The sequence below is a fragment of the Marmota marmota genome, unplaced genomic scaffold (genome assembly GCF_001458135.2).
Source record: "Marmota marmota marmota unplaced genomic scaffold, marMar, whole genome shotgun sequence".
Lineage (NCBI taxonomy): Eukaryota > Metazoa > Chordata > Mammalia > Rodentia > Sciuridae > Marmota > Marmota marmota.
Genome location: NW_026000022.1, coordinates 4179890 through 4206766, shown reverse-complemented (window position 1 = coordinate 4206766; position 26877 = coordinate 4179890). Strand labels below are relative to the sequence as shown.

General features: G+C 37.5%; 1 protein-coding gene across 49 annotated transcripts in view; it reads left to right on the top strand.

The window, feature by feature from the left end:
• Map4k4 (mitogen-activated protein kinase kinase kinase kinase 4) overlaps positions 1-26877 on the top strand; it is a 107854-nt gene that overhangs the window by 7206 nt on the left and 73771 nt on the right. For all 49 annotated transcript variants that reach the window (XM_048810519.1, XM_048810534.1, XM_048810504.1 and 46 more), the window contains exon 2: positions 2677-2733. In XM_048810519.1, coding sequence (XP_048666476.1) covers positions 2677-2733 — 57 coding nt within the window. The remainder of the gene's footprint in view (positions 1-2676; positions 2734-26877) is intronic.

Genomic DNA, 26877 nt, shown 5'->3' with positions numbered 1-26877 from the left:
CCTTTGGTTGGAGGCAGTCAGTAAACTCTCTTTTGGGTAGTGTTGAGTAAATCACAGATACATTTTTATCCTTTAAAAATGTTTTGGTTGTAGACTTCTAGGCTCATAATTATGATAGTAATATTCAGTAATTTAGTCTGAGCTTTATTTGGGGCGGGGGTCAGGCTGTTTTGCTGGCCATTTTGTTTACTTTACACAAAGGTGGTCTAGTTCATTTTGATAAATTATGACTTGTGGTTTCAAATTTATAGGTTTGCTTTTTTCTCCCTAGTAATTAGAATAGCATGCTATGTTAGTGCACCATAGCTGCCTCTGTTATTGGCCATGCTTCCAAAAATTACAAATGGTCCTAAATTGACAAGGTGCAAGGTAGTTGGAATCTTGGGGGTTGGGGGGTTGGGAAAGAATTGGCCATGGGCCTTTTATGAGAGGGACAAGGACACTCAGCTGAGATCTCACTGTGTGCTAGGCTAGAATGGCCAGGCTTTCCATACTCTTCTCTACTTCATCTATAGCCTGGGCACCAGGCATCTGAACACATTGAGTTTTGTAGCAGTATTAGGAAGTTCATGAAAGTTAAGCAGCTTCCCTAAGGAAATATAGTGATGGCTTGAGGAGGAAGGAGAGGCACCTGAATCCCATATTCTTTTTTCACTAGTACTTTTATTGTTTCTTAGAAAGGAAGGAGCAGGATTATTAGATTTCTTGATTTGAATTTAAATTTAAAAGTGGGACCTAATTTGGAGACCTAGTGTGTATTAACAAAGATTAATGCCTTTGCATGATCTTACTTTTGTCATCAAAATAATTGATTCATTACTAGGTCCTAACTTATAATTCCTTAGTAAGGAAAATTCATGTTCTATATTAAGCAAATGCTGAGTGAATTCACAAATCTGAGCTTTTTATGCCACTGTCAAACTGCTAAGATTTGAGAGTACACACTTGCATTTCTTGAGTTCAGGCATAGAGGAAAGCCCAGATGATTTTCTAGTTGCTCCTTATGGTGATGTCTATGCTAACTTATTTGGAGAAAGAGAGAGAGAAAGAACGATAACCACTAAACAAACATCTGGAGAGGATTTTCATAGACCCTTGGATTTTTTTGACTGTAGGGATCTTAAGCGTTACCTTGTCAGAACAACCCCACATACATTCCCAGCGTTGTGTAACCACCTCTCAAAAAGAATGGGGCTGGGGCTGGGGATGTGGCTCAAGCGGTAGCGCGCTTGCCTGGCATGCTTTTGGCCCGGGTTCCATCCTGAGCACCACATACAAAACAAAGATATTGTGTCCGATGAAAACTAAAAAATAAATATTAAAAAAATTCTCTCTCTCTCTCTCTCTCTCTTAAAAAAAGAAAAAAGAATGGGACTGGGGTTGTGTGTAGCCCAGCGGTAGAGCACTCGCCTAGCCCGTGTGAGGACCTGGGTTTGATCCTCAGCACCACATATAAATAAATAAATAAAATAAATGTTAAAAAAGAAGGAAAGCTAGGGCGACTCATGTGACATTTTCCCCCATCTCTTGATTTCTGTTAGTGAGAAGTTTGCTTTAGTCATTTGGAAATAAACCCACTGAGGTTTTGAGAGCTGATGTATTGAGATGATCTTTTTATCCCTTACATGGAAGGTATCAGAGGATTATTTAGTACGATATCCTCTTAAGTTCTGCTCTTTCTTCTTGGAAATAAGTAAATCATAATTTGGCTTCATGATTCAGTTGCCATAGTCATAGGAGCTGTGTCATATTGTGATCGGTTGAGGGCATCAGTGTCTGGCCACATTTTTTCCTGGGTTGTGCTTGACCACTGACCACATGCCATGCCTTTTTCTTTGCACCTCGATTGTACACCACAACCTTATGCTGCAACCAACACTGTTGTTCCACTGTTAGAAGCGGCACCCAAGGCCCACCCATCTGGGACTTGCCAGGTCACAGTTACTGAGAGTACTGGTTGTCTTACAATGTCATTTTCATGTAGTTGCTTTTTCCAAGTTTTAACTTGAGTTCTTGCATAAGTTCTCCAGGATAAATGGAGAATTTTCCTCAGGTTTGAAATAAAAAATTCACTACTGTCTTCATCTTGAGACCACAGAGAGACAGCCTCTTGGGATTTCTTTCTGTTTTGCATTTGTTGTGGAACCATTTCTGTTGAGTCTTTAAGAGGTTCATGCTCAGGTATTTGGTTGGCTCTAAGTATAACTCTTATGAATATTAAAAAATAAGTATTAGGAGTTCACCAGGAAAAAATGGCAGGTCTCTATTTCTGACATAAAAACAAGTGTCTGGGCTTTTGATCTTTTTTATTTATTTATTTTTTTAATTTTCCATGTGGAGTGTTAAAAAGGAAAAAGTAGTCAACCTATTGTGTTGAAGCATGTTATTTAAGTTGCTTGATTATAGTGATATGCAAATTAAATATAGATGCACCACTTTTTAAAAGAAAGTGAAGAAGGAAGGAATTAATGCTTTTATCAGAATTCATTTGTTCTATTTGATGTCTTTTTAAAAAGTGATTGTTTGTATTAGAAACTCTTTACTATTGGAAAGCATAGGACTGTTTCATCACTTTTAATTAATAAGCAAAACACAGAAGATTTGTTGAAAAATTTAACCATTCTGTTTTAATGACTGTGCAAAACTGTGCTGATCAATCTTTTCTTGGTTTCCCAGGGTCGACATGTTAAAACGGGTCAGCTGGCAGCCATCAAAGTTATGGATGTCACAGAGGTAAGACTGGATCACATATTTTAAAGGAAAACCCACGAACATAAGAGTATTGTTCTGTTTGAAGATTCTGATTACTGAAACAAATTGCCCTGGTGTGACATTGTGAGTTCATAGATCTTGTAGCAGACCTGGTGACTTAAATTGTTCCAAATGGTTCCTTTAGATAGTAGCATTTGCTTAAACACACACACACACACACACACACACACACACACACGAGTGATGTCGTCTTTGGCAACATATAATGGACCATAATTGGAAACATCTTCTGTAATGGAAAAAAGATTTGAGAAGGGATCATGGAAGTCACATGAACAAGAAGATGGAGGGGTGTGGGATGGGGAAAAGCTTCTCTAGGGTATTAGGCCACATTTGTATCATTTCTTTTATTTTTAACATGGGGGAAGAAAACAGAACCAGCCAAGTTCCCAGAGGTTGGAAAACAGAAACATCTGTTAGAATGCTGAGCAGATTGTTGGCAAAATTTAGTAGCAAAAAATAGTTATTGGGATGGTCGCATGAGGATTTACTGTGCAGCTTTAGGTGGGAAAGAGGAGAATTTAACTCAAACAAAAAGTGTATGTATGTCCCTGTCCCTGTGAGTGTAAGAGACAGGATCTCACTGAGTTGCTTAGCACCTTGCTTTTGCTGAGGCTGACTTTGAACTTGGGATCCTCCTGCCTCCGCCTCCCAAGTGGCTAGGATTACAGGCATGTGCCATTGTGCCTGGCTTAAATTATTTTTATCTGTACACTCATATTGCTTCTGGTTTGCCTAATTATCAACAGGATTGAACACTGGATCTCATAGATTCTATAAAGAATTAACTAGCAGCTTTAGCAATTTAGAATAGCTTTAAATCAAGCCTAATTCCTCAAATCTGGGGTCTTCTAAAAGTGATGATTGCTAATAAACTGATTTGTTCTGTGTGCTCTCCAGTAATCTGGAGAGTCCTGTGGCTGCCTCCCACTATGCTGATCTTCACATCATGAAGTGTTTTCTGGGGCTGGGGATGTGGCTCAAGTGGTAGCGCGCTTGCCTGGCATGCATGCGGCCCGGGTTCGATCCTCATGCACCACATGCAAACAAAGATGTTGTGTCCGCCGATACTTGAAAAATAAATATTAAAAAAATTTAAAAAAAATGAAGTGTTTTCTTTTTTTTTTCATCAAAGAGGATACTAGAGACAAACAAACAGACAAAAAAGCGAAAAATGCTGTTGCTTGGTGAATAATCTAAAGGTTCTCTAGCAAATTGTGATAAGGACTATTGTGTTGAGTTACAGTGGTACTGTCTTGGCATGCAGCTCAATGGGAAATTAGATATTTTCCAGTTAAATATGGTTTTAAGATTATTTTAAAGAGTGTGAAGAGCAGTAAATTCTTATTGTAATTTAAGTACAGTAGTTGAGTTATTTATGAAGTGCCATCTCTATGCCTGGAATGATCATTGGTACCTTCCTGTGAAAATCTCTGTTTTAGTCAGCAATTTTGCTGCTGTGACTAAACTAGCACAATTATAGGGGAGGAAAAGTTTACTTGAGGGCTTATGGTTTCAGAGGTCTTAGTCCATAGAAGGCTGGCTGCATTTTCAGGGCTGGAGGTGAGGCTGAGCATAATGGCTGGAGAGTGTGGAGGGAGGGAAGCAGCTCACATCTTGGTGATCAGAAAGCAGAGAGAGACTCCAGTCTCCAGATACAAAATATATACCCCATAGCAATGCCCCCAGTGAACCACTTTCTCCACCCACACCCCACCTGCCTCCAGTTACCACTCAGTTAATCTCATTAGGGATTAATTCACTGATTAGGAGGATATAACCTAATCATTTCTCCTCCAAACCTTCTTGCATTGTCTCACAGTGAGCTTTTGGGGGACACCACATCTAGACCATAACAGTCTCCATTCATGTCATGGTATATATTTTACTGCCTTGAGAAATGGTGGCACTAGAGCCTGCATTTCCCCCCCCCATATTTATTGACATACTTCTTGCCCTGTTTACTGGCAGACTTGTGGGTACCATTTTAAATGTAAGCTTTGGAGTTTTAATGAATTGAGAGTTAAGTTTCTTTCCTAGGGTGCCTTTAGCCTATGCTGCTGCTTCTAACACTGCTGTCGTGGCCAGCCAGTGAATGCCCTCTTTTACATCTCAGGTATAACCCAGTAGGCCCGAAGCCTGTAAGCTGGCTCTGATTAAAAATGTGCAATACATAGTAGTCAGTGTGGAAAAAAAGTGTGAAATGTATGAGAGTATAAAGAAAAAAGTAGTTGCTTATATTTCCCTGCCTTGTGACAGTCTTTAGTGGTGCTTTGGTGTATTTTCTTTGGACCATATCTCTGAGTGTAGCTGTAAAGTACTTCATATTTGCATGTGTAATAGATGGTTTTGCATTTCATGTCTCCTTAGATTCCCTCCTCCCCTTATGAGCTGGAGATCACACCTAGGTCCTTATGCATGTGAGCTAGGCAAGTGCTCTACCACTGAGCTACAGTTGAGTTGTCTACAAAAAGTATTTCCTTACCTTATTTTAAGACAGTGTTGGGCAAATGGATAATACAAGTATTTTCAGGACTCCTTTTTAAAAAAAAAAATAATGGAAAACTCATATGCTCAGGTGAAATGAAAACCAGATGGTGACTTTTTAAAAAAACAACAACAATTAAAAAAAAAAACAAAAAACCCAAACCCAGTCAACCTTTTAGCATATTGGCCTTTCAGTGATGCTTCTTGTGTGCTGTTTTTCATGCAGTGACCTCTGCCATAACCTGTGGCTCAGGAAAGACCCAGAGTAAATCTTGATTGTTTAGAGGACCATGTGCAGCTGGCAGCTGGGAAAACATGCCTATCCTCCATGGCAAGGGCTCCCTGGCTGTTCTTGTGAAGTTGTAGGCCTTGGTCTGACTGGGAAAGAGATTTTACAGCTGATGCTCCTGGTTATAATTCCAGCAGGAGGGGCTGTTGGTAAAGGATTTGCATGATGAAGGAGGATTCTGCTTGGTTTTTGATTTCCACTCAGTTTCCTCTTAGGAGCAAAAAGATACAAATACTTATTCTTGGTGGTGGGGGGTAGGGATCAAAAACTTGTTCTGACTCAAGTGAAATAGAGAGGCAGTTAGCAGGCTCAGAAGGCAAGAAGATTTGCAGGCGTGGGAAGTTGAATGGCAGCTAACTTCCCAGCAGTTAGCTGTTGGCAGTGTAAATGAATGAGCTGAGCTCTCTGGAACTGACTTCAGTTGAATGCAAAAATGTGATCCCTCTTCACTAGCTCAGTTATGTGAAAAATCTGGAAACATAACCAATTGAGAATTCAGATTCCACTTTGGAGCGAGGTGACTTGAGACCTTAGTAGCAAACTTAGGGGTCTAGAAGTGAGGCATTTATTTGTAGATGTATGGATCTCTTCACATTTCCTTTTGTTCTTCACTGGTATTAAGAATTGACTAGGACTAGGGTTGTAGCTCAGTGGTAGAGCACTCAGCAGCACATTTAAACAAATAAAGGTCCATCGACAACTAAAAAATTATTAAAAAAAAAAAAAAGAATTGACTAGGATTTTTAAGGATTGTTTTGAAGGAAAGCATGTCTTTTGATTGGCTTTTGGGATAAGTTTAAGGAGCCAGTTAGCAATACATTCAGACTGGATGATACTAGCACAACAGGTCTGTAATGTGTGTTTTGTTTAATTATAGATTCACAGGAATTTGCAGAAAAATGTGTAAGAAAGTCCCATGTGCCCTTCACCCAGTTTACTCCATTGATAGTATCTTGCATAACTGTAGTACATTATCATATTTGGAGTACATGCATAAAACAAAGCAGAGCAGGTGATTGCTTTTATAAACTAAGGGTTTCAGTGGGACTCCAAATTAGGCTGCTTCATTACACTTTGTTTGCCTGTATGTCTTAGGGCGAATACAGACCTGGAAACCAACTTTGGTTCAGTCCACAGAGCCTATTTAGATTTCCTCAGTTTAACATGTACTCATTTGTGATATGTTTTGAGGGATAGTTGAATTGGTCATTTATATTCTTTTTGTTTGTTTGTTTGTTATGGGGGGGAGGATACTGGGGATTGAACTCAGGGGCTCTCAACCACTGAGCCACATCCCCAGCCCTGCTTTTTTTATTTAGAGACAGGGTCTACATTGAGCTGTTGAGTGCCTTGCTTTTTGATGAGGCTGGCTTTGAACTTGTGATCCTCCTGTCTCAACCTCCCAAGCTGCTGGGATTATTGGCCTGTACCACTGAGCCCAGCAGTAATTTATATTCTTGATAGTTTTTTCATTTCAGTTCTTATGTCTTAATGTTAAACATTTATTATACATAAATGGCTCTTATATTGTTCCTTTTACTTTTGAGTTAACATTACTTTCAGTTAACCTCTAAGATTAAAAACGTGAATTAACTAGACATTAATGGTGCCTATTTGGGGTTCATAAACTCTTTGAGTAAGGCATGTCTGTAAGGATAGAATTTTATTTTGTGTTTCAATAACATTTCCCCAGCTTTTTATTATGAAAATTTTCATAATTATAGAACTGTTGAAATAATAAACACTCTCTACACTTTACTTGAATTCAACAATTGTTAAAATTTAGTTTGAGATGTATGTGTTATATATGTTGTTGTTAAAATTACCAGTACCATCATGATACTTAATCTGTAAATACTTAAACCTGCCTTCTTAAAATAGACATTCTTTACATAATCATAATTCCAGAATTTCATTCTAATATTCAGTCTACATTCAGATATCCTTGATTGTGCCAAAAATATTTTTATAGCTAAGTTTTTGAATCACAGTCTGATCCAGGTTTGTGCATTTCATTTGGTTATTTTTTTTTTAAACTCATTTTTAAGCTAGTAATGATTCTTGGTAACCCCCTTGCCCCGGCCTCCCCACCTTTTGTGTGTGTTAAAGAAATGGACTTTTGGGAGAGCCCAGCCAATTGTTTTGCAAAATATCCTGCATTTTGGATTTGTCTAATAGTTTACTCATGTTACATTTTAACTTGTTCCTTTTTCTCCTGTATTCCTGTAAACTGGAAATTAGGTTGAGAGGCATGACTGGATGCAGAATAACTATTATTTGTCAAGAACACCTCATTGGTGATTTTAGGTATTATATATTTTTAATTATCAGGGACTTATCAATTCTAGTTCCACTGTTAGTGAAGCCAAGTTTGAATGTTTGGTTGAAGAGGTGAGTACTAGGTTTCTCCACTATAGAGGTGCATCATTTGCTTTATACTTAATAAATAATTTCCAGGGTGATACATTAGCATGGTGTGGATATTCTGTTCACTCAAAGCCTTTTAACTAATGGTTTTAGCAGTTTTTTGATGACCCTTGCCTGGGTAAGTTACTATTGCAAAAGGATGATTTTTCCTGTTTTCTGTATGTATTAGCATCACCCATTTGGACCTATTCCACCCTCTCCTGTCTTTTCTCTTTCCCTGGATATTGCTATTAGACATGAGCAGTTTTGTTCATTCAATGTATTAACTCAATTACAGTTGTTGTTTTTGTTGTTATTATTATTATTATATAGTCACATTTTACCAAATTAGGCAGTGGATTCTTTGACTGGTCCCAGTGGGTTCCCAGTAGAATCTGTAGCCTTTTAAGTAGATTAATTTTGAGTACTACCTTGTGTTTTGATAAAATAGATCATTGAAGCTCACCTGCTACAAAGGGAAATCTCTTGTTCTGAGGAGCCTTACTTCTGCTTAATAAGAAATGTAGACACCAATATCTGAATCTCCTTTGCTACACAGGTATTACTGCTTCTAGGCCCTTTGAATTATGAAATACACTTTTTCTAAAAACTATTTTTCTCCTAATTTCTTTCTTATCTATCTCCTGTGTTTGTTTTTTCTTTTAGAAAAAAATTGATTTCTAATAAAAATAATTTGCTCATTTAGGCTTCAGTGAACATAAAGTCATTTCAGAATTACAGTAACAGTTACTACTCAAAATATACATGGAGTAAAGTTTACCATTTCTCTAAAGTTCTCTTTACCATTAGAATGTTTTCTGTTAAGGAGATTTATAGATTCCTGTGTTCAAAAGTAGCATGAGATTCTTCTTTTTTTCCTGTATGGTTTATCGATTTATTATGTAACTGGTTTTAGTTTCTACAGATTTAATTACAGGGTTTGTTTTTTCTATGATTTAACTTTTGAATGTATAAACTATTTACATAGTTCAGAAGTCAAAATTATATAAAAAGGTACCCATTTTGGAAAACAGCTTTTAAAAATTTGGACCAGATTACTTGGATGATGGACCACCTTGCACCCAAGTATTGTCATGCCTACATTTGTATTGTTTCCTTTGGCTAAAGCAGGGTGCTGAACATTCTTGGGTTAATGGAGAAAGAAAAGAGGCAAACTGTGTGCGTGTGTCAAATGGTAATGAAGTGGTGCTCTGTAGTATGATGTTTCATTGGGGTTCGTTACCAGTGATAGGGAGAGCCGCATGCAGTCCAGTCTCCTGGCCAGCCCAGTGGTTGTTCCTCTACTGTGTCTCAGCTACCCTGGTAAAGGACTGTGTTGAATAATAGCAGTGGATTCAAAGTTTGGTTTGTTGGACCAACAGTGGTAGCAAGCACCTGACGTTAGAAATGCACTGATTCAGGTTCTTCCCCACAGTACTGCATCAGAAACTTAGGGTAGAGGCAGCCCTCTATGGGAATCTGATATATCCAGCGTTGAAAACCCTGCCTTCATGGAACTCAGGAAAGAGGCCACTCCCTCCTACTTGCAAATAAAGCATTCCAGGAGTACCTGTTAGAACCCAGATTTTTTTTTTTAAGAGAATAAAAACAGTTTAATTTTGTCAATTTCAAAACACTGACTTGTTTTGGCAAGGGGAATCAAGTACTTATAAAAGAAAGCCATACAGTAACAATGACAAAAGTAGTACAGCAGTTTAGATAAACCTATCATTAGTAATAAGCAAACCTTGTGTGAATATCAAGATTCCCCTTAACTTCATTACTAACACATTCTTGGAAGTGAAGTTGTACAAAGTTTATGTTTGTTTTCGCCAAAGATATTCTCCTGGGTAATGAGTCTTCCTCATTTTTAATCCCTTGGGACTAGATTATCGTGCCTAACACCGATTAAGCATTAAGCCACAGTTAAGTATTGATTAGATTATTATCCCCTACAACTGGGGTTCTTATTCATATAGGAGCTTCAGCGTCACCTAGAGATCATTTCACAATTATGTCGGTTTCCAGACAAAAGGATTCAGTTAAGCCCCAGACTCCATGTAGCTATTCTTTAAAAATTAAGCATTCTGAAATAAAAATCCAACTGTTAAAACCCACACATACAACTTATAATATACAGTCGGATTTGTATGCACTAATAGAAGTTGCTATTTTAAAACAAGTACAAAAGTCAATCTAGGATTTAAGATAGGTACCTAGTTTCTTCTTCAACAGAAAGAAATCATAGCAAAACACTTTTGAAAATCCTCAAGAATTGACTTATCTTGCATAACAAGTGGCACCTAAACCTAGAATTGACATACAGTTTTTCCCAGTGCTAGCAAGAGTATTCGACTTTACATCTATGTGATTAACAAAAACTAGAATTAACAGCAGATGAGCCACAAGAATGAAAGAGAAGGATAATGTCAATCACTTTTTCAAATTAAACAATGAGGTTATTATATGATCAGTGTCACTCAGTCAAGCACCTATCCTGCATAGTAAGCCATGCTTAGGACCATAAAAGTAACATCCTTAAGACTCAAGTGTATCCAGCTTATAGACTGGTTGAGGGCAAAAAGTGTATTTTACTCACTTTAAGATGCCTCTAACACTTAACTGGCACATGGAAGTTTCTAGCCATTAAAAGAATTAAACTCACTCCTTTAGTATATTCTTATTTCACCAATTAATTATTTCTAGTTATAAGAATAAATAAAACAAAACAGGGCTGGGGATGTGACTCAGTGGTTGAGTGCCCCTGAGTTCAGTCCCTGGAACCAAAAAAAAAAAAAAAGAAAAAAGAAAGAAATCATTAGGAATTAGAAAGAACAAATACATTTCTAGGTTTTAAAGCATTTCTAGAGTAATCACTGAACTATTTTTTAACCTTTTTCTCCTCTTTCCTATGAACATAAATTTAGGGTCCATACATCTCTTCCAAGGTGAATTATAGTTTATAAGTCTCATAGAAAATTTGCCTCATTATTGAATAGTCATGTCCTGATTTTACCCCAAAATAGGAATACATCCTTTATTAAACTACCGCCTAGAATTAAACTTAAAGCTTCAGTTTCCTCATTCATAAAATGAGGCTTTTTACCTCTTAGGCTTTTGTCAGAATGAAAATGACAGTATCTAGCATATTATTTTTTACATTGTGAATATATGAGTTTCCTTGCTCACTTCTTCTCATTAAAGATATTAAAATATCACTTTTGCTGAAAAAAACCTCAAGGCCCCTAGATACTTTCCTCTGCTACTTTCTCTTATGACACACACTCCTACCCCCCAACCTCCTTCCTCTCAATGCAGCTTTCTTTCCTGCCAACTCCTGTCAGATGGCTTCTTTATCCCCCCTGTGGCCCTTTGGTCTAAAAGAAAGAACTGGCTATAGAGATAGATTAAAATTTGGTACTACAGGATGAAGCAGCATTATCTCTGTGGTCTTTGTGAAAACAATTGCTCCCACAGCTCCAGCTGATCTTCTCCCTTATGCATCTTTAACTCAACATGGTCTTCCTTAATGATGGTTTGAGTGACTAATAAGAACCATGTTTGTTATTTTTATTTTTTATTTTTTATTTTTTTGTGAAAATGCTTTTTAGTGCCCTAGTTCGTAGAATGGGGTAGCAGGGTGTTAGGATAGCTGTCAGTTTTATTCAGTCAGTTAGACAAAAATCATGGGACAGTGGTAACATTTAGACCAAAGGGCCTTCTTCACAGTGCAGTCCTACAAGTTTCTTTAAGTTATGTTAACCTGCTACCTTATAAGTGATCATAGGTTCTAGTTATTTTCCTTAGTATGTTTTTATTGTCACCATTAAGAGGATGGAAAAGCATATCCATTGCTCCTAATGTTTCTGGTCGGGCCAGAGTAACTGAAGACGATTGTGGTGTGGGTGCTCTGTGTGTGTGTGTGTGTGGTGTGTGTGTGTGTGTGTGTGTGTGTTCGTTCTTTGACTTAGGACTTGCTGTCTTCCTGTCTGTGCAGGGATCATGTATTTTCCTTCTACCCACAAGTCTATGGCTGGGCCACTCTAATCCAGCAGAATTCAAAGATGAATGTAGCTCCAGGGAGGTCATCCCATATAAAGAATACTTTCTTCACAGCTCTTCATTCTGGCTTAAAAGTTCAAGGTTGTTTGGGCCTTTGAATTTTACTGGTTAGTTCTACTCATTTAGATGGCAGAATGTTGAGTCCCCAAAACAAGTTAATATAGTACACTATGACTTTTGTGATTCCTACATTATAGATCAGTAAAGCTTTTGGAACAGAAAGTTTAAGCAACCTCTGGAATAAGTTTAAATTTTTCTATGAATTAGCTATTGTAAGAAGAAAATACAGATAAGTGAAAAAAATAATTTCATAATTCATCATTTGGTTTAATTGCTTTAATTGTGTGTGTGTGGTGTGTGTGTTCTTTGACTTAGGAACTAAGTTAAATATACAATGTTAGTGTATATTCTTAGTTTCATATAGAGATTACATTTATATTTGCAAATATATTTAAAAACTTTTAGAAATGATAAAAAGCCTTATTAAAAATAATGTACTCATCTAGAAAATTGGAAAAATGGGACAGATATTCCCTTCCATAATGCCCTGCCCCCAGGCTAACTACTGGTTGACTTTTGAGTGTGTTTTCAGTCTTCTGTGAAGTAAAGCTATTAGTCACTCAAGAAACCTCCAGTTGAACATGTGCTTGTCTGTGTGGTTGCATTTAATTTAAAAGTCAATTTGTATTTATTCCAAGAAGATTTTCTCAAATAATTCAGAAGATGAATTTCTTAACTTTGCCTAGTCTCAAATATATAGTTTTTTTTTAACTTTTTAAAGTTACCATTTCATAGTACACTTCTGTTTTTGAGCTTGTAGTATGTATATATTCTGTATTCATGTAGTGTTACTTCTTCTGTCCATACACCTGGACAGGACAGTGTAACCTTTAGATTGTAAACTACTAAAGAACAGATCAGTTTAAGTAACTTCATAGTACTGAACAAAAGTGTTTATTATTTTTAGTTGTTCTTTCATATTGCTTACAAGATCTTGAAAGGTAGACTAATCACTATACATACTGGGATTTGAATCGATATGTTATTCTTGTCAGATCGTTCTTAGATGACAAGATTTTTGTCATAATCTTCATTAATTCATTTGACTATAAATAAAACAAGAAAGCCATTTGTGATTTAAGTCTTATAATAACTGTTTGAAATTCACATTTTGAAACTTCTTGATAGAGTCTGTATATTTCTGGTGATACTTAAATATTAGTTAGGTACTGTTTTACATATCATGCTACTTCATTCAGCAGCCTGGCCTGTCTGTGACCAGTGGATACAGATGTGGGGTTACCTGTTTGTGAGACAGCACCAACTTCAAAAACATCTGGTCTTAGAGGCTGGGGATATAGCTCAGTTTGGTAGAGTGCTTACCTCACATGCGCAAGGCCCTAGGTTCAATCACTAGCACCACCAAAACAAACAAACAAAAAATCTGGTCTAAGAATATAATTCTCTTCTGCAACTATATGAAAATTATTTGGAACATAATGAAATAATGACAGTTACAGTTAGAAGACAAATGATTCAAAAGCCCAAGATTATTTTCTGAGCAGTTGTGAAGATTTCTGTGAATTGGAAGTAGCTCTGTCTTATTTGAGCACACATCACATAGCCCAGTGCCTGTGCATCCATACTGTGGGTATGTTATTTTCCTTCATTCTAAGTTGAAGGAATAGCTGGTTTGGAATAATAGGTAGCAAAACCAGCAGTGAAATCTTTAGCCAAATCTTGAGAGTAAATTTGGTTCAGATCTCACAAGGAATGCTGTGTCTAAGGTGCTTTTCTTTTCTCTCTTATCTTCTTCTCCTCTCTTCTTGAACCCAGGGGAGATTAACCCCTGAGCCACATCCCTGACCCTTTTTATGTTTTATTTTGCCAAGATCTGAGTTACTCAGAGCCTCTCTATGTTGCTTTGGCTAGCTATCCTGGAACTTGTGATTTTCCTGCTTCAACATCCCAAGTCTCTGGGATTACAGGCATGCACCTCTGAGTCTGGTTTTGGGATGCAGCTTCTTAAGTAGCTGCTATACATTTTGAAGGAATGTTTAGAAAAGATGCCATAGTATCACCGCATTTTTATGTGTATGTAATAATTTCATTGGACTTTATATAATGTTAATTTATATACTTATTAGAAATTTATGTATTAAAATTAACGTACACACATTGTTGACATATAAGCAGTTCACTGCATTGACTTTTGTACTGGACATGGTAGGGGATTCTTCCTTCTGAACTGGTAATTATTTTTATAACATCTGAAAAACTTCAGAATACATTTAAAAGCAGAATTATCCCTAGAATTTGTTGTTTATAATATTTCTTAAGATTTTATGATCCCCTGCCCCAAATTATTAAGGATGTCAGTCTTCAAGGAAATTAACCATTGAGAAATTCTAGTTCTCAATTGCAAAATCAGCTTACCTCTTTACACTGTACTCTTTAGCTTAATTGGCATATGTTTTTCTTTCCTTTTGATTTTGCGGTTTTACCTTTAAAGTTGTAAGCCTTAGGGAACCATAAGTTTTAAACTCACTTCCCCTTCTGCATCTAATTTTAGTTAGAAAAACTGATAAACCGAATTAATTCTGTAAACAGAAATTATAGTGCTTTTGTATGTCGTTGTTTTCATTTTTTATTAGAGAACTATGCATAGTTTTGGGGTTTATTTTGACAAAATCATACATGTGAAGCGTTTGATTTCAATCCCCATACTCCTCTTTCGCCACTCCTCCCTCCTCTAATAAACTTCCTTGCTTCTACATATACATAAACGTGAAATTCCCTTTGGTTCTTTTACATAAGAATATAACATGAATTTATTAAATTCATTCTTCAAATTTCTTCCCTGCTTTCCTCCCTCACTCTCCTCCTACTCCACTGATCTTCCCTGTTTCTTTAAGTTGTGTGTCAGTTTTTAGCCTTAGGCTTAGTATTCTTCAGAGAGACTAGGTGCTGAGTATATACCAGTGTGTAAATGTCCATGCACAAGAGAGCACCTTATACATAAAGCTGATAGATTCAGAGGTGAGGCTACAAGCCTCTAGTAAGAAAAGAGGATATTTTCTTGATATCCTTTATAGATGCATTTTATTAATAGCATAGTTAGTCTGGGCTTAAGAATGTGCATGTACTTTCTCTGATGCCTGGGTTTGCTTGCTTGCATCATTCTGTGTGCTGTGGATCCTCATTTGGATTGCTTTGATGCTATCTCTTCCCAGAGTTCTTTTCTTCCTATAAGATCTCCCCAAGTGCACCTTGAATGCTTTTTCCTTATCCTCTGGGGCAGCTGGTTGCCCTTGCCTGTTTCCTTTTCCTTGTGCTTTGTAGTCTCTGTCAGTGTTAACCCAGTTGTTTCTTTTAGTAGCTAGCCATTTCCCTGTCCAGTGCCTGTTCTCTAGCTCTAGGGCACAGTGCATGCTGTGAATGATATGTACTTGCAAATCACATGTGTTGAACCAATGGATGGGTGAATGGACAAGCTCTGAAAAGGCTGTTAAGGAGAGTGGCATAACCACTTCTTAGCCTTTATTTTTTGAGTAATGTCAGATGATAGATTTGGTGGTTTGTATTGGTGGTTGGAGGTAAATGAGTTGGACAGGTCTCAATGAGAGTATCCTTTGTGCTTATTTGAATTGGTAAATGACCTTTAAGGGTCTTTACTGAAGCATTTATTTCAGCATGTAACTAAATGGCCTAAATTTTGGACTGTATAAATCCGTATATATATTTGGAGGGGAGATACTATTTGAGACTTACTTTGTGTTTGTTTTTATGATGGTGATGGGTTTATTTTTCCTTTGTTGAAGAAGTCCAATTCCCCTGCCCCATTACTCTGAAGATAGGCATGTAGTAGTTGATGGTCCTCTTTTTGGCAACTACATTTTTTTCCTTACCCTCTCTAAGAATTTTATTTTTTAAAAATTGGTCCGACTTGGCCAGCCTCAGGAGATTGATTCCAGGCAATCTCTGACCATATGTTTTATTTCATGTCATTCAGAGTGGCAGGAGATGAGAATCCCAGGAGAGGGAGGACTGTGTTGTTCTTTAGGGAGTGGCATCACTTGACTGCTGGTGGACAGAGAGCAGCTGTGGTGTCTTGAGGTCCTCTTCCCAGATTTCTCCCACTGCCTCCATTCTGCCTCCTCATAGTACTCACACTCTAGAATGGAGGGAATGCATTTAAGGAAAAGTTTTATATCGAGTTAATGAGTTATTTGTAGATTAAAAATGATTTATCACAATTTTGTGAAATGTGTAAGCAGTAGATTAACCTACAGTGCCGTATAATGAATGATTAATAGCAAGAAATTGTGTTCTGATCTAAAAAAAGAAATTCACTTTTTCACTTTTTCTGAATAATCAGTATGCAGCTTGCTTATGGTGCTGGATGGGATGGTGGGATAGTAGGTGAATTTATTATAAAAAGGTTTAAGAAACAGGTTTAAGCTAGGATAGCACCATTTATGTTCATAAAATTTGTAGAAGTTTAACTTCTGTTTGTTTATTTCAATTGGATCACATCAGTCCTCTATTATTGACTTCCCTTATAAAATCTGAAAAACACTTCTTATGCAATAAAATTTCACATTTGTAAATAGTAGTCCTGTATACCTTCTAAAATCATTCAAATGAAACATAATTTTCTCAAAAAATACAGAGAATTCAATATTAGAATGTTTCCCAGAATGCACCCACTCGGGTTGCTGCAGGATGAGTGTCCATTGTCTTGGTGGTGGTGATGTTACTGCCGGTTACCAGTGAGAGTTCTGCTTTCTCACATGTTGAAGTATAACATTAGAGAAGCATGCCAAGATAAGCATATAAAGCAGGGTTTATTTAAAAGGAGGTAACATAGACTTCTTGGGGTGGGGAGGAAGAAAGGGACCATAGCTGGTATCCTGGTATTCCCAGAAGTGAGGGTGTTCTGCCTTTGTATAAATCCTAGGCTTCCCTCTTTCTCCTACTCTATTCCCTTTATCTCTCTCCTTCCTGGGTATGGGGCTAGACCCAGCAAATGCTTGGTGTGATGGCCAAAAGGTGAGAAGCAGATGCTCTGGAGGGGCCAAGGTGGCCTGAACTGGGCAGGAAGAGGGTCTAATTACAACTCTCTGTAGCTAGGGACAATCCCTGAGACAGGTTACTTAGCAACAGGTTGGAACAGGGGCAGGTTATCTTGATAAGGGTGGTGGAAGGGCTCTGAAGGAATCAACATTTCAATCCCTATATCCTCTGGATCAGACCCTTGCCTATCTGCCTGTCTAATTCTGGCTTTAGCAACACTTTCCTCTAATACAGTTGAGGAATGTCAGTCTCAGCAGCAGATTGTCTTACTCCCAGTTGAATCACATGTGAAAGATAATTGGTTCTTTCCTTGCCAGTCATCTTGATATCTATGAACTTTCCACATCTTTTTATGTTTTTCCAGGAGGAACATCAGTAGTGTTGTATGTATTAGCGTTCATGTATGAATGGAGGTAATAACATAAGTAGTTAGGACACACATTGCGGATCATTCTTGAGTAATAAACCCAACCTAAATATAGCAGTTGGGAAGAGAATAGATTACTCTGCTGTTGGCAATTTTGGCACCTGGCATCCTTGCTCAGACCTCTTAGCTCATCACAGCAGCAAGATTGTAAGCCTGCCTGTCATTTAATTGATTGCTTCTCTATTCACTGTTGCTAACAGGAAGGGGGATGCAGGGGTTCATATCACCTGAGTTAACTGGGGCTGGCTTTTCTACAGGCAGCTTCAGGAACAGTTTGTATTTGGGATTATTCAGTTAATAAAGTAGCCGAGATAGTTATAATTCATTTTCCAAAAATCATAATGTGTGTTCACCATATGCTAGGCTCTCAGAAGGTCTTTGCATGTTACCTAAATCTGTGACCCTGGGTTGTGTTTTACCTGCTAAGAACTGATTAGAGTTCCATGAGGTATTGTCTTCATCCCATATATAAGTAAACTGAGGTTCTGGGATTCTCTTGTTTTGTTTTGAAAATAAATCCAGTTTATTGGTGTTCTGGTGTATACAGTGGAACATGTTTAATATAGCAAGCACTGCTGGGCTACTGAGATAACCAAAACAAGGCCGTGTCACTTCTTGGGACTTGCTTTTTTGTAGAGAAGGGCCATAAAAGGCAATCATCTGTCTGAATTCACATGGTTTTTATGCTTCTGCACTTTTTCTTTTTTTCTTTTTTTTTAAAGAGAGAGAGAGAGAACTTTTAAAATATTTATTTATTTATTTAGTTTTCGGCGTACACAACATCTTTGGTTTTTGGTTTTTTTTTTTTTTTTGTATGTAGTGCTGAGGATCGAACCCGGGCCACACACATGCCAGGCGAGCGCGCTACCGCTTGAGCCACACCCCCAGCCTGCTTCTGTACTTTTTCATTTGCCTTTCTAGGTTCTTCTGAAGCCCGAGATTTGCAGTTGGCATGGCTGTGGTGTATATATAGTTGGAATTGGAGTGAGCTGGGCGGGGGCACATTTTTTGATGTGCACCCAACTAGACTTTTCCAAGGAGGACCCACTTTTACACATGGGCTTTAACTGAATATTCTGGTTTGTTTCAGAGCAAACTCCCTCTTGGCTTTTGTTAGGTCAGTTTGCATGACTAGTTTGCAAATGGTGCCCTGTAGGGATCAGGTTGTTTTCCAAGGGAGGATTTTAGTGCTTTTCTCCACGTGATCATTATTCTGTTTCATCTTTTTTCCTTTTTTAAATCATCTACTGTGGTATATCATGAAATGCTACCAGAATAATACATAAAGTAGGATTTGAGGTAGTTTAAGAAGATAGAAATGAAGACAAGAAAAATAAGAGAAGAAAAAGAAAACATGAGACATCAAAAAATCTTTGCTTGGCCACTATTTGTGAAGTGAGACTTAAAAGAAGATAAATGTTATGTAAATACTGGTCAGCTGTGCCCCCACCCCAACACCTATCCAAGTATGGGCTATAGAAAATAGTTTTTTGACATTGTCTATATTTTTGATTCAGGCATAACTTTAGGATTTTTTTTTTATTAAACAAATTATTTTAATAATATGATTAAAAATGATGACTTTGCATATTAATTTTATTGAAGTGTTTTTTTTTTCCTACATGTGATTTAGTTTTTCAAAGATTATGATTATAGTCTTTTAGTGGTAGGAAAGTAGGAACAGATGACCTATCTGTTAAGTTTTTACCCTGCCACCCTGGGTTGAGTAATTGAAGCATTTGTAAATCTAAGTTGTTGCTTTCCAAATGCACTGGGTTCTGATTTAATGGACAATATAAAATAATTTGAGCCTAGAGTTCCTTTGTGAACATACTGACTACCAGTAGAGGTGTAGATTGTAGGCTGTTTAATGGTTTTGTCTGTTATTCTATCCTTTGGATTATATTTGGTTGATCCCTGTTCCTTTGGATTATATTTGGTTGATCCCTGTCCCTCTTCCCATGAATGCATGTTTTAGCTTCTTTGTTCTAACTGAGTGGTTTTTGTTTTCAGTTTCTGCTGGGTTATTACTAAACACTTGGGCTTCTTTTTTTTTAATATTTATTTTTTGGGGTAGATGGACACAACACAAAGCATTTTATTTTTTTTATGTGGTGCTGAGGATCGAACCCAGCGCCTCGCACGTGTTAGGCAAGTGCTCTAGCGCTAAGCCACAACTCCAGTCACTATGTTTTAGCTTCTTTGAATGCCTGTTAATTTTAAGTTAGGTGCCAGGCATTATGAATTTTACCTCACTAGATATATCTTACATTTTATAATATTCTTGACCTTTGTTCTGGAATACAGTCAGTCATTTGGGAATAGTTTAATTCTTTTAAAATTTATTTAAAAAAAAATCAGATCAGCATGTGGTCTAAGGCTAATTTGCCCCACTATTGAGTGCTCTCCCTAATGTTATATGAACAATGCATTTTTCCCCATCCCTGTGAGCACTGGTATACTGTTCTATGGACTCCTTTCAGGATTCAACTCTTTACCTGGCTGTATGTGGTTTTCTCAGAGGTGAAGATGCTATAACTGATGGAGCTATACTGAATCTTCAAGGCAGATTCTCAGATCTTTGCCTTACTTGCTTTCTGTGAAGCTCTTTGGAATTCTGTCCTGTACCTGTAGTTGATGTGGTCTCTCCAGAGACTCAGCTCTATCTTCTTAACTCATAGACTCCTTTGGACTGTAGTTGAGTTTCTTTTCTCTGGACTGTAGCCTGGAATCTCTTCTAAGAGGTAATAAGCGGGGCAACCTCTCAGGGAGCACTGTCCTGCATTGCCTGATATTCTAAACTCTTTTCATATGTTTGGTTAATTTTACTTGTTTAAGTAGGAGGTTAAATCATTTGGCCCTTGATAGTTTATCTTGGCCGGGAGTAAAAGTTTCTTCATTCTTTTTTATTGATCACTCTTTTTGGAGCCTGGCCTTGATCTAATTCACCATGTCAAGTATGCAAGCAGGTGCATATTTGTGCACAGATGGGGTCAGTATGAAATGGAGAAACAGGTATTGCTTAAAACACTGTCTTCAGAGCTGTGGTCAGATGTTGCCATTGCTTACTTGGAGCTGGATTTAGGGTTTAAACAACACTGTTCTGTGTACATATTATTAGTTTCCTACTTGTACTGTAGGAAGTTTCATGGAGTTTGCTTCTGGCTTAGACAAGGGTCTGCAAGGAGTGAGGCCAGGTGCTGCTTCAGGGACCCTCTGGCAGGTCAGGAAAATGAAGACAGAGTACAACAATGTTCCACTTACCCTCTTCTTCCGTTCCAAGAATGACATAAACCTACAAAGAGCTGATTTTAAGAAGTTGTGGGTCTGGATTGGTACAAATATGAAGAAATAACCTTAAGGCCAAGGTCAGAACCATTTGGTACAGTTTAACCAACAAGGCTCTAGTTTATCAGGCTCTTTTGCACCTCTGACCATTGGTGGAGTAGTCTTATCAGAGGGATAGCAGTGACCCTAGAGTAGCAAGGGACAGAGGAGAGGCAGACTGTGGGAGTTGCCAAAAAGATTTGCATTCTTATGGGCCTATACCTCTTCTGATCTAACTCTATATTTATTTTTCCTAAATTAGGAAACTAGCCATGATAATTGTACAGAATTGTAAAGTTAAAGAAGAAACTATCTATAGAAATAATCTTTGGAAGCTTTTCTTATTTTCCCCTGTGTATTCATTAAAATATGTTATGTAGTTGTCTAAACATACGCAGACTTGCATTGATTGTAATTGGCAAAATGTTGATGTCAGGGACATACTCTTGTTATCTACAGAGTGTTTTAGATTTTGCTTCCTTTTTCCATTTCATAATAAAGAATTTAGGATCTCAAAAAGTTTGAGTACAATCAAGGTTTTTGGTAGGGTATTTTGGCACTAGTATGTATGGTATTTGGCACAAGTTGTATTGTTGAAGATACTTGAACCCATGGTGTTTTACCTTATATATTGGGACTTGACTTGATTTCTGCAGGTTAATAACATGAAACTTTGGAGTTTCTTTTAGAGCCTAGAGAAAATAGCAATCTGCCATATTTCGCTTTATTGTTTAAGATTGCCATATTGAGCTTTTTGGTGTTGGCGGGTGGTGGTGGGCTAAGGCAGAGGTGTATTTTGGGCCTCCTTGTGGTTTCTTGGAAGCAGCAGTCTCATGATTGTCTATGAGTGTGTGAAGTAGTGGGAAATGGAATAAGTTGTATTTACCATGCTGCATCATTCAGTTTATCTAAAGTCTTCCCCTGTTCTTCTAGGTGAATGTTGTTATGTAATTTTCTGTTATCAAGTTTTTGGATACCAACTGAGTGATAGAATTATATTGAAATAGAAGAGGTAAACTTTGTAGAAGATGAAGGAGATGCAGAGGACTCTTTGAAAACTTTGTTCTATCTTAAAAAAAAATTGTGTATTGTGCCTTTAGACAAAAAAGATGGAAAACAGTTTTAGGGCTTCAGGACCTTATGTTTTGACTTTGGAATTCCAGAAGAAATTCATTGATTCAGTATCAGATACAGAGCATGTCTCCCTGCAGTGTAATTCAGTATAGCCAAGTTAAAGAACCAGCATAAGTATTCATCATCACATGAGTGGATAAAGAAAATGTCACACACACACACAATGGAGTTTTATTCAGTTATAAAGAAGAATGAAGCCAGTGGTGGTGGTGCTTGCCTGTAATTCCAGCAGCTCCTGAGGCTGAGACTGGAGGATCCTGAGTTCAAAAGCAAGCCTCAGCAAAAGCAAGGCTCTAAGCAACTCAGTGAGACTCTGTCTCTAAATAAAACACAAAAATAGGGCTGGGGAATGTGGCTCAGTGGTCAAGTGCCCCTGAGTTCAATCCCTGGTACCAAAAAAAAAAAAAAAAGAAGAAGAAGAATGAAAGTATGACATATGCAGGAACTGTAGAGCACTGTGTTAAGCAAATGAGCAAAGAGACAGACCAGAAAATCAAGGGACTTGTGTGTTCTCCCTTGTGAAAGCTAGAGAGAAAAAAAGGGGAAAGGGGGTGGTTTGATCCTGTGAAATTAGAAAGGAGACCAGTGGAGTGGAAGAAGGGGACTGGGAGGCGAGGTATAGGAGAATGAAATTTATTAAATTATGTACATATACAAATAATAGTGACATTATGTATAATTTAAGAAATAGAGCCTTTTAGTTTGAAGTGTGTTCCAAACACTGCTTTTTTTGAGCATAATGTCTTGAATGTATATGATTTCTATTTTGGCTTTGTTAAATTTGCAATTTTCCTATTGGGATTTTATTCTGGGACTAATTGCCCTTTGGGTTGGGATCTTGTCATTCCTTCCTTTTGTCCAAATTCTCTAACCTTAATTTTGTTCTAGAATCTATCCTGCGTAGTTTCTTCATATATGTTTAGTTGAATAGTCAGTGAATATAAGTTGCATAAAGTTTTCATGTGTTTAAATTAAAAAAAAAACTGCAGTCATAAAGAAGAGCTTAATAGTAGTTTTCTAAAACAATCTGTAAAACTGATTTTCAGAAATAGGTATTTTCATTAAATGTACATTTAGTTGTACATTTTGGTACAGAAATCTGCCAGCTGTATATCTCATTTTTACAGCCCTCTCTCCAACTAATACAGTAAAAATCAATTGCCCTTTCCTATTTGTTCACCTGTCCCTGAGTGATACTTAGTTCTGTAAAGTATGGAAGCTAGGTGGTAAGATGATTAGCTCAGATAATTTTCCTGGTCCTGTTGAATCCTAGGATGTGAAGTTTAACTTATATGAAGTTTGCCTATCTGCACAGCTACCTAGATCAGTGGAATGAGAGAATTTAGGTAACTAGAGTCTAATCCTCATTTTGAGGGAACATTAAAAAACAAAGAACAAAATGCTAATAATATGCATGGCTGTGTGCTGAGATGGTGGAGTGGGCATGACTTGTCATATGACTCATTCACAAACCCAATGTTCCTTGTGAAAATTACCACTATGCAGATGTTCTCCCCTCCCCCATCCTCTTAACCGCCAGGTGAGGCAACTGAAAACTTCATCCACTAATTCATTCCAGCCAGAGACAAAGACCTGTTTTTTTTTTTTTTTTTTTTTCCTGTGAGAGTTGGCCTCCACTTCCAAAATGCTAATTGGCATCAGCTGCATTCAAACACCACGGAGGCTGGGGGCGGGGTGGGGGCTTGGGGGAGGCAAGCAGCTGCCTCACAGAAAAAAACAGAAGGAAGTCTTCCTTTCTTTCCAAAAAGACCTCCCTGTCAGGTCACCCTGTTCTTTTCCTTTTTTTCTTCTCTTTTCTTTTTTTAGTTTTTTTTTTTCTTCCATTTGTGTAAGATGTGGCCCCCTAAAGAAGAAAGATTGTGAAAGGTCACAATAATTTGCACTCTGACAATACAAAATATATAAAGCCATGTAATTTTGCCAATCCAATTTTCTTTTCATATGTGGGATTTGTTATTGTTTTTACTTTTCAGTTCTAGCCAGTCCCAAGTTTGTTTAGTGTAGTATCTTCTTTAGCTAAATAAGCTGTTTGTTTTGGTGGTAATGGTAGTGTTACTGCCCGTTACCAGTGAAAGTTCCCTTTCCCCATAGGTTGAAGTTGGAATACCCGAGAAATGCTAAGGCAAGTGTAGAAAGCAAATTTTATTTAAAGAAAATATTAACACAAGAAGGGGTCCCAGAGCTGGGTGTCCATGAGAGGGATGAATCTTGTTTTTCACTTTACAGGTTTTCTGTCTTTTTATCCCACCCATGCAGCAAAAAGGTAGGAAAGGAGCAATTCAGGGATACCTATCCCCATTTTACAGGGGAGCAGTCCAGGGAATACTCATTAATAATTCCCCACTGGGAGGAACTGTCCCTCTGGAGGCAGGTGACTTTGGCCTTGAGTGACGGGGAAGGGGATGTGTCCTAAAGGCATTAACATTTCAATATCCCAGGGTCATTGACTTTGGCCAAGAATGTAGGGGATGTATCCTACAGTATTAGCATTTTCTTTCCCTTTGAAGCAGCTTTCATCTTCCTGGTCTGACCATCTGTCTACACTAACTGCCTGACCTATGTCTTGCTTCATTGGTACATACTATGTAGTGTTAGCCTGAGACCACCAAACTTCTGTATTTCACCTTGTTGCCACGGCATTAATGTATATATTCACAAGTGTTCTGTGTATCTTAATCTTGCACCAAATACAGTTTAGTAATAAATATTCTTTAATACCAGCAAAAAAATATGCTTTATATAATGGTTATATCCCACCCTCCCCCATTTGGCATAAAATTTGCAACAATTCCAAAGGGAGACTGGAACTCAGAAGTTGGTTCAACGTAAAATATTGTATATTTAGTTATAATTAGGATTCCAGTTGTAGTTGGCTTAGAGCCATTGGGCAGATTCTGTATTTCTGATTTTTTTTTCCCTCCAGGAGTGGGCATTCATAATTAGACAGTGAATGACAATTAGTGGTGCTAAATGTCCTTTTATTTCATGTCTTTTATTTTAAAATCATAAAAGAGGGAATGTTCAAAGTATCTGTATACATTATCCTAAACCAATAATTTTGAGAGGAGAATGTGCTTCAGAATTTGACTCCTCAAGACCTGGGAAATAGTTTTGAAAGAGACATTGGTCTGATTACTATATTTCTAGATGATATTTGAATGGTTCAGTCTTGTTAAAAAAGCTATTGTCCTACTTGATTGCATTTAAGTTGTTCTTATGTTTCATTGATTCCAAGGTGCAGCCCAGTTCTGAAGATGTTACAGTGTGAGTCCTATGGTTCCTGATGCATCATGGTTTCATTACATAAAGTAATGGTGTGTCTCTATCAGTTAAATATGCCCCAAGATACTCTGCCAGCCATTTTTACCAATATTTATATTCGGTCTATGGGAGCACCAGCATGGTACTGAATCCTTAAGCACTCCAAAATGTGTGCTTGATTTCTGTCTCATTGGGATATGAAAACATCAAGTGACCTGGAAGCCCTCCAGTCTTCGTAGAGTGGTGAATAAATTAGATCCTGGAAGACTCTGATTTGTGTCACTAAAAGAAAAAAATTCATTGAAATTCATCAAAAATGTCATGATCCTTATTGATCAGGTTTCTCATGGGTAGTCTTTTTTTTTTTTTTTTTTTGGAGGGGATTGAACTCAGGGGCACTCGACCACTGAGCCACATCTCCAGCCCTATTTTGTATTTTAGAGACAGGGTCTCACTGAGTTGCTTATTGCCTTGCTTTTAGTGAGCTGGTTGTTTCCTTCCTTCCTTCCTTCCTCCCTCCCTCCCTTCCTTCCTTCCTCATGGTGTCATTAAAAAAATACCTTTATTTGTTTATTTTTATGTGGAGGCTGTTTTTGAACTCGATGTCCTCCTGTCTCAGCCTCCCAAGCCACTGGGATTACGAGCATGCTCCACTGCACCTGGCTTCTCATAGATGCTCTTGAACAGCATTTACTTTTTGTCAGGAAGTGAAATGTGTTGGCAGAGTATGAGAGGAACAGTGACCCTGGTAATAGTTTCACTAGGAGTAGGCATGAAGGGAAGAAGGGGTAAGGAATAGGACAAAACAAGCCTCTGTAATCCAATAAATTCATAAAGTATGCAAAGTAATCAGCTGGCCGATCTTTCTACTAAGACAAAATTAAAATTAATATTTTGACTTTTTTCCTTTTATAGTGCAATATTGCTCTTTTTTGTGTTTGTGAAAGCTTATAGGTTACTGATTTTGAACAAGAATAGAAAAATCAAACCTTTCTGATCAGCTGCCTGCAGTAAATGAATATTTGGGTCAGTGAGCCCTTTCAATAGGGGCATAAAGGGCATTCAGTAGGAATCTGATTGTGGTTTTTGACATGTTCTAATTTTTTTTAAGAACCTTTCTGTCTTGACAGGATCTCCTTAGGGTTGTCCTGGACTGTTTCCTACTTGGACCAAGTAGGTGTCTTTTCTAGAGCAAGTTGTGGAGAGTTCAGAGCAAACAGACTCAATATGCCCCCTGCCAATGAGCAGGGACATTACTGTATTATGTCCATCATTCTTGGTGTATGAATGTGAGTGCGTAGAAAAAGCACAAGTAAATCTTTTGATGAATTGGACTTTCTGGTTTTCTTTGGGGTCTGCTTCCTGGTACTGTTAATAAAAATCACCACCCTGTTCTGTTTTAGTATAAGATTCCTTTTGAAGAAAGATCTTAAACAGGTCTGTTTTTCTATATTGGCCAATCTAAATACTGGTTTTGTTTGTTATTAAGACACTTTTATTGAGTATTTTCTTTTTCATTGCTCCTTTCAGCATGGCAGTATTTAAATCACAGATGGAAGGTTTTCCTATGTGTGGGGTTAGAATGAGAATTATTTTGTAGACTGTACTTTTGGCC